At 46.4% G+C, this 10,953-nt stretch overlaps 1 protein-coding gene across 2 annotated transcripts; it reads left to right on the top strand.

Annotated features, from left to right (window-relative positions):
• Positions 1–2,637: 2,637 nt before the first annotated feature.
• LOC144702463 (phosphoglycerate mutase-like protein 1) lies at positions 2,638–7,475 on the top strand. 2 transcript variants are annotated; one of them, XM_078574522.1, is made up of 10 exons: positions 2,638–2,790; positions 3,363–3,424; positions 3,510–3,617; positions 4,158–4,237; positions 5,126–5,288; positions 5,571–5,645; positions 5,740–5,828; positions 6,375–6,494; positions 7,066–7,110; positions 7,206–7,475. In XM_078574522.1, the coding sequence occupies exons 2-10, from the start codon at positions 3,365–3,367 to the stop codon at positions 7,300–7,302; spliced, it is 837 nt and encodes a 278-aa protein (XP_078430648.1). In that variant the 5' UTR covers positions 2,638–2,790; positions 3,363–3,364; the 3' UTR covers positions 7,303–7,475. The 2 variants fall into 2 exon arrangements, with proteins under 2 accessions (XP_078430648.1, XP_078430649.1); XM_078574523.1 differs by lacking the exon at positions 2,638–2,790 and adding an exon at positions 2,795–2,903.
• The last annotated feature ends 3,478 nt before the right edge of the window (positions 7,476–10,953 follow it).

Here is a 10,953-nt window from a genome sequence, read left to right as displayed (position 1 = left end):
TATCCAATTGACGTAGGGTCAAGGCTTTAGATCAAGAATCATGTCATCAAAGCTTTTGGTTAAAGTACATGATGCTTTCTTGATGCTTATGGGGTTTAATCCATCCTAATCCAGGGGGTCTAGTATCCTAGAGGAGGAAGTAAAGCAGTAGAGATCGTCAAGAAAACAAATTTCAAAAACTATGATTACATTGGAAGTTTGGAGGTGATACTGTCCAAATCAGTGAAATCATGTTTAGAGACAATCTCAGTGATTCCTAGCCCTCTGTTTACCCTTCATCTAGGACCTGACTGCTAGGATTCAGCCACATTACCCCTGAGGTAGATAGAGGGGAGAGGAGAGAGAATGTTGGACCCATCAGATTGGCTGAATTGGTAGTATTTGGTAGGCTGGGTCCATCAATGCGATGGTTCAGATGTTGTCGTGTTACCAATTCATTAGAGGATAGAAAGATGAGAGAGAAATTGTGACAAACGGGTGCGAGCAATCACATACATTTGCTGAGATTGACCACACCTGATGAAGGACATGGATCACGCCACGTGTCAGTTGCCCCTTGACGTAAGGGCATGAATTATTTTTTATGCATCCAATTGTAACATGCCATGATTCCCGTCTCTTTAAGTGAAGATTGATGGTGTTCCTTTAATTGTGCCGATAAACACTCATATTTATGCCATGTGTCCTGAAAAATGACCAAAAGTTAGTCCCATTTGGGAATTATTTGAAAAATAGTTATGTAATAAATAGTCATATATATAACCAACATGGGCGCATTACTCTTACACATATCTCACTCTACATGTGGTTTCATGGTGCCATGCAGTGCCCTCTATGGATGCCACCTAGACTCCACTATGGCTTCACTTGAACCCCCGCCCCCATTTGATGCACCATCATGATGCTTTGGAGCCACATGAGCAGTTGGGCATGAGCATATGGCCCAGTGGCCATGCTGCAACGCCATGTAGCACATGTCACATGAGCATAATACTTTATTCTTTCATTTTTATTATTCCTTTAATAACTTAAAGATGGGAGGTTATATAAATTTAAATTCTGAAAATATTCTGGAAATTCAGAATTCAATCTTAATGTTCCTTCATCTTCAAATAACGATATATTTCAATCCGAAAATCAGAATTGGTGAAATTTTCACCAAAATGTTCTACTTTCAGCCCTCTTTCCTGCATTTCAAAAGTTTGAGACAAAATAATCTCCAAATCATGCCAAAGATGGTACTTCAGTTCAGAGTTGTCAGCTCAAGCTTATCCTCATTCTTCGTGATTTAGTTCATAGTAGTTTGACCTTGAAAAGTTTAAAGGTGCAAATTTTATAATTTAAAATGGGTGAATTAGCAAAAAAATGGGTTAAATGCAAAAATACAGAAATTGATGATAACATGAACTTTATTCATGCTAATTATTTAATAAAGTTGGTTTTTAATGATGAGTTAAAGCTAAGATAGCACATTATCAGTCCCTAGAACTCCACTAATTTTAAAATGCTTGTCCAAATGAACTTCTATAATTTTTACAATAAATTAATATGGTCATCAATTCAAGCCCTGGAAGAATTATTTTCATTCTGACACCCCAACCTAATATTATTTGAACGAGAGGGCAAAATATGTTATCAGGACAAAGGAGGATGAGAGTAAAGAACATGATGGCGGTGGCAACAATGGTGAAGGTGATAATGAGGATGACAACAGCGACATTGAAGATGATGATGGTGAAAGATGGTGAAGGACCAAGACGACGATGATGTTGATGGCAACATATTGGGAAGAATGTGGCAGATGCCCAACAGAGTGGCCAGGGGATGGGTAACAATGCAATGTGGATGGTGAGTCCCGCACTTGCTTTTAGCTTGCAACCACTGGCAGAAATGGGGCAACATGCTGCTATAAGCGAGAAGTGTCCAAATAAGAGGGGGGGGGGGTGATGTGAACAACATACATGAACTATATTAGCCAGCTACGTGCATACATTAATATGTTTTAAATTTAAATTTGGGGGGGGGGGGGGGGCTACTTTGGTGCAGCATCGGATATAGGCAGCGGCAATCCATAGGCAACTCTCAGGGTGGAAATGAAGAAAGCTACTCTATTCAAAATCCACCATTATCTACATCTTAGGGAGGGGCCTTCTATAGTCGTTCCCTTAGTATGTTCTCTAAAGGAAATTAACAAACGAAAATATTAAAAAAAAAAAATTTTAATGTCCATCCATTCGTCGCATTATGCCAGCTGTTACGCTAACTGCTCTGTCCTCCAGCCCTTCTGGATCAGGTGAGAGTTCCGTTGAAGATATGAACTCTGTAGTTTATAGAGAATGAGAGGCCCAAATATATTATCAGGACAACCGGATAACATGGTGAAGAACCGTAGGAGTACCCCTTCTCTGACAAAAGGACCTTTGTTAAATATTTATTTTTCCCCTGATGACGCGGCTACCATAGCGTCGCTGCCGCCCCCAAAGCCCAAACCAATATATATACATAGAGAGAGAGAGAGAGAGAGAGATTGCCAGCGGTCAGAAAAAAGGGTGGGGCCCATCCAATCCAAACAGGGGCCCACCACCCCCACCCATTCATATTCTTTTTCTTTTGTCCCATTTTCTTCTTCTTTAAAAGATTCCCTGTTATTTTAACTTATATTTAATTCAATCACCGTTTCTCGCTTGTCCTTATTCCCCCCCACCCCGCGCCTCACAACCGCCCGTCGCCTCTCCATACCCCTTCTCCATCGCGTTCGCTCTGCTGCGTCTCCGCCGGGCGCCGTTGCAGGTGGGTTTCCTCCTCATCGTCTCGTCTCCATCCTCAGGAATCCAGTAATCCTGCTTCGGCGACGTCTCCTTCTGGGAATTCTAGTTATTTTCTGGGAATTCTAGTGTTTTCCTGTAAAGACTTTACTTCTTTCTGACAAAGCATGATTTTCTGATGCATCGTTCGTAGTTTGACACCATTCTGTTAGACTTTTTTTTCTTCGGAATGCGTGATTTTTTTTCTGCCATTTGATTCCGAGTTGGGGACCGATACGATCCGCTAATGCAGATACCTTTTTGATATCATTCTCCTAGAATGCCGATGCCTGTGAGTTGCATATCCCTTGAATCTTCGACTCTATACCTTTATGGTACAAGTTACCCATTGTCCGGTCACGGTTCTTCGCGCCGTGCTAGGATTTATGGCCAACTTTACGAGTGTCAGCGATCGAATGCCCGCACATGAAACGACGGCTCGAGTATCCTAGAGTTTGTCCGATGCTTGTAGTTGAATGCGATTAGTTTAATCAACACAAAGGATGTCGAATTGCAGTGTGAATTGAGTTTCTAATGTTCATGTCCCCGTTCATGCAGATATGGATGCTGCTTCGTGTCCAAGTTTATTACCGTCGCACCGCTGCAAGACCGTGCACCTGGTTTGCGTCGTTCAATATCTCTCTCCCTGACAGTAATATTTGCCGCCATGACCTCTTTACGGAAGGCCTTTGTTCTGTTGCGTAGATAAGACATGCTCAAGGAATTCATAACGTCCAAGGCGAAAAGGATCACAAAGCGTATATGTTGCCGGAACTTTTCGATGCTCACCTTACACCTCTCGGATGGCAACAGGTAATACAAGTTTTAATGGTAAATGTACTTATTGTCAGGGTCTTTCTTTATTTCCCGTTGTGTGATTTAATGTTTTGTCTGTTAAGTTGTGCGTTTACCCACCGTGATATCTCCTTCTCCTTTGTCAAAAAATTCTAATCAAAGGCACAATCGCTTCGGCCTGTATTTCCAAAATTATTGCTCCAAATATTTTCAGATCCGGAAGATAAACCCATAATTTAATTGGTTGTCATTCTCTCCATGAGCTGTTTTTATGCGCCAATAAGTGTCATCAAACCCTTTGTTTCAAAAAAATTGTTAAACCATTGTTCCTCTCTGTAGCTGCGGATGTAGAATGTGATTCCAATTTGTCTTGCCTGGAGGTCATTTTTCTTTCAAATATTTTTCTTCAACGATTTGGGTTGTGGAACTGGATTTATCCGAAACCTTTTCTTGCATCTTATGCTGCCTGAATGATTGATTCGTGGCATAAAAAGCTTAGGACTCAGAGAAAGGAGAAGCTTTGTGATAATACCACTTGACTGTCTTCGGATTTAACAGGTTGATAACTTGCGTAAGCATGTTCACTCATGCGGGCTTTCCAAGAAGGTCGACCTTGTCATCACTTCTCCTCTTCTGAGGTATCTGTCCCAGCACACATTTATTTAATAATTGAAGAATACTTTGATCGTTTGGAAGAAGAGGGAGAATTAGATAGACAGAGATAGAAAGAAAACAAAAAACTTCATTTAAGCCAAGAGTAAAAGGGTCGTTTATATACAAGGGTATTAGCCGTTACTTGTGACAGCTAGTTTCTAACGGCTAGTTTGACTAGCCGTTATTTACCCGATTTTACTTTAAAGTAAATCGGGTAAGATTATTTGAGGCCCATATTCGTCAACAATAATTGAGTTGGAAATTTCTTCAAAAAAAAAATTGGAAAGTCCGTGATATTTTTACAAGCTTGATAGTTTTGCTTCCTTTATTACACTAACCATATGCGTCACTGCAGTACTGTGCCACATTCTCAAAAGAATGAAACAGATGCTAAAGTCAGTATCTTATGGCCAATTTCATGGCATAATGCAAGCTCAGTTTTTGAATGTGCTCCTAGATTGTAGGGCTCTGAGAGCATGAACTTGTACCACTATTTACTTTTTGGGTGTCATTTATAGTTTCAAAGTAGAGTGGAAATCATTCAGTATTAGGCTGATTTATTTCCTGCCAAGCTCCAATTTCTTTGAAACATGGATCATGGTGTAGAATAGTCAAACACTAGGTGACCATCTGTCTTAATACCTTTAAATACTTCGTTGGTGATGATTAACAGGCTCTAACTGCTTCGTTTTTTCCAATAATTAATCTTTTTCTCTTCGACTGGATTGATTTTCCATAATAATAATGGTCATATGATTGATATATTTATAAAGTAGAACTGTGCCGTAAAGCTTGACTATTTCCTATGACTCAGTGATGACTAACCCTCGAGTCTGGCATCAATCTTTTGACAATACTTTGTTCATAAACAGAACTATGCAGACTGCTGTTGGCGCTTTCGGGGGTGAAAGCTATTGTGATGGGATGGATTCGATTCCATTAATGACTGCCAACGCAGGAAATAGTTCCCGTTCAGCGATTTCAAGTTTAAATTGTCCTCCTTTTTTGGCTGTGGAGGAATGCCGAGAACATTTGGTGAGTCTTGTAAAACATTAGAATGTCAATCCACATGGGCTCTTCAATTGGAAGTTTAGTTGTTCACGCTCTGATGTTCTTACAGATGTATTGGTTATCTACTCTTTTACTATTTACCTTTTGTCCTTTGAATTTTTATCTGTTTACCATTACATCCATCTCTTTGGATAGTCATGTATTGGCCCCTTCCAAATTGTTGTGCAAGATATTTGTCCGAAAATTTTTTCAAAAAAGTTTTTCATTCCAAATTGGACTTCAAAAAATAAATAAATTTGGATGCAGGGAGTGCATCCATGTGATAAAAGGAGATCGATAAGTGAATACAAGAAACTTTTCCCTGCCATTGATTTTTCCTTGGTAAGTGCATTCCACTACTTCGACTCATGGTTTGTTGCAAAAATATTTGATTTACCTGAGATTCTACGTTGATTGGATCTTACCTTACATCCAGATAGAAAATGATGAGGATGTCCTCTGGGAAGCTGATGTACGGGAGCCAATTCCAGATGTTGCAGCGAGAGGAATCAAGTTTATTGACTGGTGATGTCTTGTGATAAACTTTCTTGTGTAGTACTCTGAATGGATTACCCGTCATCTAATTACTATATTCAGGGTTCATTTAGTGATGAATAAATCTGTAGACATTTTATTTTCAACCTGGTCCATCTCTTCTGACTGGGCCAATTGAAAATGTATGTCAGTGGGCTTTCGACGGCAAACTTTGTTTCTATGTTTAATCTTTTTTAGTTTCTTGGATCCAATATATTGTTTCTCTGACTGATCTGCCAGAAGATATTCATAGGTTTGGTTGACGACCTAATTCGCCTTTTCTTTACCTTGAAGACCTATTTGGTGTTGGTGGGGCATCCATCTAATCCAAGTAAACTGAAGGAAGAACACACACCAGCGAAAGTCGAAGACACTTGTTTGACATAGATTTATCTTGTGATAAGATTAATATCTTTCATAAGAATATTTTTGGTACCTGATTGTAGAGCCCTCGGAAAGGACAAATATTTCTTTTCTCCTCTGACCGACCGATTGTTCGCAGAATCAGTAAGCACTTTGTTGTTTGTTCATTTGCAGGCTATGGACGAGAAAAGAGAAAGAGATCGCGGTCGTGACTCACAGTGGTTTTCTGCATCACACCCTGAGCAAGATCGGGAACGACACCCATCCAGTAATTAAGGAGGAAATCAGCAAACAGTGAGCTCTATCTTTCTTTAATCTCTTCCAGTCTTCTTCTAGTTTTGTGTCTGCAGTTATCTGCTCGCCCCTCCGACTTTGCGCTTGATTTTCCAAGCGTCAGTAAACGGGCCAACATAGTAGAAAAGCACATATTCGGATGTAGTAGCATTATTATAATCTTTATGACGCATGGGATATAAAATCGATCAAAAATGTTACTTTTGGTGACAAGCGGGGTAGGCAGTAATGGACAGGGACAAGAGGGGTTGGCAGTAACTTGTCCGTGGTTTGACTTAGAAATGATGCTTCGATTTAGAAAGAAAACGTGTATGTATCCTTCTAAAATCATCTTCAAGTTTGCATTGGAAACAACAAAATGGTTATCTTGGGCTCTTGTTTCTATCCAACATCAATCAGTCATTCATTGATGACGAGCAGTATATGGATAAATATATTTCTTATAAACACTGCCTGTTTTCGTGTTCGGCATTTTTAAGTTGTCACCCGAGATGATTCTGATGAAGTAAAGCATCACAGAGGCGAGGGGTCCAATTTTTGGCTAAATTTTAGTAATCTGGTCATCTTGCAGCTTCGCCAATTGTGAGCTCCGGTCGATGGTGCTGGTTGACAGGAGGTGAGTGCCGATCGGACTTGTTGGCTTGGTGTGATGCGCTGTTCGAACCTTGTGTCGTTTGTCCTTCTCACCTGATGAGCGGTGGGTGTGCGCAGGAGTGTGGGATCGGAGATATCGACGACAAATTATCCGGGGAAGATTCCGCCGGGGAAGGACCTGCCCAGCGACTGGGACGAGGAGGAGGAGCCGTGATGGCCAGGAGATGACTCGCGCCGGCGCGCGCTTCCGCGAGAATGACGAATTGATGATTCCGCAGCTCCCTCTCTTCAATCACCGTGCTTTGAAATTCTGGGATCCGCGGTCACTCCACCTGGCCTGCCAATTCCCTTCACTGGACGATTTAATTTGTTCCTCCGGCGACTGAAGCTCTCTCTCTCTCTCTCTCTCTCTCTCTCTCTCTCTCTCTCTCTCTCTCTCTCTCTCTCACTGGACAATTTAATTTGTTCCTCCGGCGACTGAAGCTCTCTCTCTCTCTGTCTCTCTCTCTCTCACTCTCTCTCTTTCTCTTTCTCTCTGTCTCACTCTCTCTCTTTCTCTTTCTCTCTGTCTCACTCTCTCTCTTTCTCTTTCTCTCTGTCTCACTCTCTCTCTTTCTCTCTCTCTCTGTCTCACTCTGTATGTCACATGATCAAATCTCGAGCTAGGTTTCGTGCTCGGAATTGGCGTGTGCCGGCCTCAGTGCTTGGAGCAAAACACTGAGCAGCCTTGATCTCTTGCAACGGAAGTTTGTGCAATTGCTTAAGATTGCTTGAAAGGGGTTAGGGGAGATGTTGGTGCTAGGCACAGTCAGTGAATAGGGTCGTTGCATTGATATCTTAAAGAGTACATCAAGATTACATGGGGGAAGACGAGGGGTGTTACAAGGAATGAGACGAGGCACCTTGCGCCGAGGTAATGTCGCCACACCGCTTCAGGGCTGCCGCTCCGCGCGCGCGCCCGCTCTACCGCTACACAAGCGCGCCAGGCCGGGCGCGGGCGCACACGCCACCCCTGCCTTGACGATCGCACACGCCACCGGCACCCATGTCAACACTCTAGCGCTCAGTCTGCACGACGCCGCCGCACTCGACGCCCCCGAGCTGGGCGCTGCGCGCCCAACACTACCCGTAGGAGCGTTGCGCGCCCGCTGTGCCGTCTCGGCGTTCTTTATGCGCCACTTGCCTTAGTCTCCTGGCGGGGATGTCTCCCCACAGCGTGCCCCGCACACGCAATGCGCACGCTGCCCGTGCGGCCATTGCGTGGCATCCCGCACAACTCCGCGCGCTGCACCCGCGGCATGCCGCCCGGCCTGCGCGTCCCGCACCCGCGCGCAGCACTTCCTGCTTCTGCGCGCAGTACTCGGCGCTGACGCGTGGCGCTGGCGCCCGCACATGGCACTTGGCTTTTGCGCGCGGCGCTTGGCGCGCGCGCGCACACGCCGATCAGCATGCGCGCCCAGCACACGTGGACTGTACCTGATCCGTCCCGCTCTGGGCGTGGACGGGCACGTGCGCAGTCTGCCATGAATCACCACCGACAGTGGCAATGGCCTAATAGATCAGGTATTTGGATATCACTATCCATTATGACTCAGTCCTTAAAATGTCGTGAGTCAAAAATACAACGGACACGCCTTCCTAATAAGCACGCAGGCCTCTGGGCAGAGAATGCCACCTAGTTAGGGGCCTAACACTGTATCTAAAGAACAACACGTCTGGGAGGTGACGACGCAATGGGTTGGATGACGAATGGTGACAGATGGAAGCTTGATGGGAAGTTCTTAATGTCTCTCATCAATTCTCCTTTATGCAGGGGATGAAAGAACATCTCTCTGGATTCTCCTCTCTCTCTCTCTCTCTCTTCTCCAATTCTCCCTCTATCTATTGATCCTCCTCTGTCTCTCGTCCTCCCACTGTCCCTTCCATCAATCTTCCTCTCTCTCTTTCCCGTTCTCCCTCTCTCTCTCTCTCTCCCTCTCTCTCTCTCTCGTCCTCCCATGGGAAAATACTACGAAAGAGCATGAACTTTCATTTTTGTCTAAAAAATAGCATAAACTTTCATGCTTGTCTAAAAAATAGCATAGGCCAATAAAAAGACGCCACTTGGCGTCTTCTTATTTTTTTCTCAGCCATGGTCAACTGCTGACGTGGTAGCCACCGTGGCAGCCAGGTGGACTCCACGGTGGCATCCACGTCAGCAGCTGCCCGTCTCTGGCCGCCGTCGACGCCGCCCGTCTCCGCCGCCGACGCAGGCGGGGCAGCGACGGGGAATGGGGGAGGGGGTGGCGGAGCGGTGGGGAAGGGGGGAGCAGGCGGTGGCGCGGCGGGAAAGGGGGGGAGGGGGCGGCGGAGCGGCGGGGAAGGGGGTAGCAGGCGGCGGCGCGGCGGGGAAGGGGGGAGCAGGCGGCGGCGCGGCGCGGAGGGGTAGCAGGCGGCGGCGCGGCGGGGAAGGGGAGGGCGGCAGAGCGGCGGGGAAGGGGAGGCGGCGGAGCGGCGAGGAAGGGGGTAGCAGGCGGCGGGCGGCGGGAAGGGGAGGCGGCGGCGCGGTGGGGAAGGGGCAGCGCGCGGGCGCGCGGCGGGGGCGAAGCGGGCTAACCCCTTCCCCGCCGCTCCGCCGCCCCCTCCACCTTCCCCGCCGCTCCGCCGCCTGCTACCCCCTTCCCCGCCGCCCCGCCGCCCGCCCCTTCCCGCCGCGCCACCGCCTGCTCCCCCCTTCCCCGCCGCTCCGCCACCCCCTCCCCCATTCCCCGCCGCTGCCCCGCCTGCGTCGGCAGCGGCCAGAGACGGGCAGCGTCGGCGGCGGCTGCTAACGTGGATGCCACCGTGGAGTCCACCTGGCTGCCACGGTGGCTACCACGTCAGCAGTTGACCATGGCTGACAAAAAAAGAAGACGCCAAGTGGCGTCTTCTTATTGGCCCATGCTATTTTTTAGACAAGTATGTTCATGCTATTTTTTAGACAAAAACGAAAGTTCATGGTCTTTCGTATTATTTTCCCTGCTCCCATTCTCCCTCCCTCTCTTGATCTCTCTCTCTCTCTCTCATTCTCCCATTCTCCCTCCCTCTCTTGATCTCTCTCTCTCTCGTTCTCCCATTCTCCCTCCTCTTGATCTTCCTCTCTCTCTCTCGTTCTCCCATTCTCCCTCCTCTTGATCTTCCTTTCTCTCTCTCGTTCTCCCATTCTCCCTCCTCTTGATCTTCCTCTCTCTCTCTCTCTCGTTCTCCCATTCTCCCTCCTCTTGATCTTCCTCTCTCTCTCTCTCTCGTTCTCCCATTCTCCCTCCCTCTCTTGATCTTCCTCTCTTTCTCTCATTCTCCCGTTCTCCCTCCCTCTCTTGATCTTCCTCTTTTCTCTTTCTTGCATTCTCCCGTACTCCCTCCCTCTCTCGATCTTCCTCGATTTCTTTCATTCTCCCGTTCTCCCTCCCTGTCTCGACCTTCCTCTCTTTCTTTCATTCTGCCATTCCCTCTCTCGATCTTCCTCTCTCTCTCTCTCTCTCACCCTCTCGTTATCCCACTTTCCCTCCCTTCCCCCCTCTCTCTCGTTCTCCCATTCTCCCTCCCTCTCTTGATCTATTTCTGTCTCTTGTCCTCCCTCCACTTAGGGAAGGAGGTCAAAATGTGCGGCCGATTTTTTTTTGTGTTTGTGCGGTGGGAATTTCGCGCACTGCACTGCACAACATATTCGCAGCGCACACCGCACAAACCTCTGTGCAGTGCGAATTGGTGCGAATGTGTGTTTTTTAAAACCCCCCCCCCCCCCCCCCGCCCGCGCCACCTGACTGAGAGTCCTCTCTCAGTCGCTCGTCTTCTTCTCCAGTCGACAGTCGATGTTTTGATGCCAAAACAATGGCTTAATCAAAAT

This window comes from Wolffia australiana, chromosome 4, assembly GCF_029677425.1.
Source record: "Wolffia australiana isolate 7733 chromosome 4, ASM2967742v1".
NCBI lineage: Eukaryota > Viridiplantae > Streptophyta > Magnoliopsida > Alismatales > Araceae > Wolffia > Wolffia australiana.
Note: the sequence above shows the minus strand (reverse complement) of the source record. Positions and strands in the feature narration are given on the sequence as shown.

Coding starts and splice junctions, on each gene's coding strand:
- LOC144702463 (XM_078574522.1), top strand. CDS start 3,365: ATGGATGCTGCTTCGTGTCCAAGTTTATTACCGTCGCACCGCTGCAAG. Junction 4,238..5,125: donor ATCACTTCTCCTCTTCTGAG/GTATCTGTCCCA, acceptor GTTCATAAACAG/AACTATGCAGACTGCTGTTG. Junction 5,289..5,570: donor AGGAATGCCGAGAACATTTG/GTGAGTCTTGTA, acceptor ATTTGGATGCAG/GGAGTGCATCCATGTGATAA.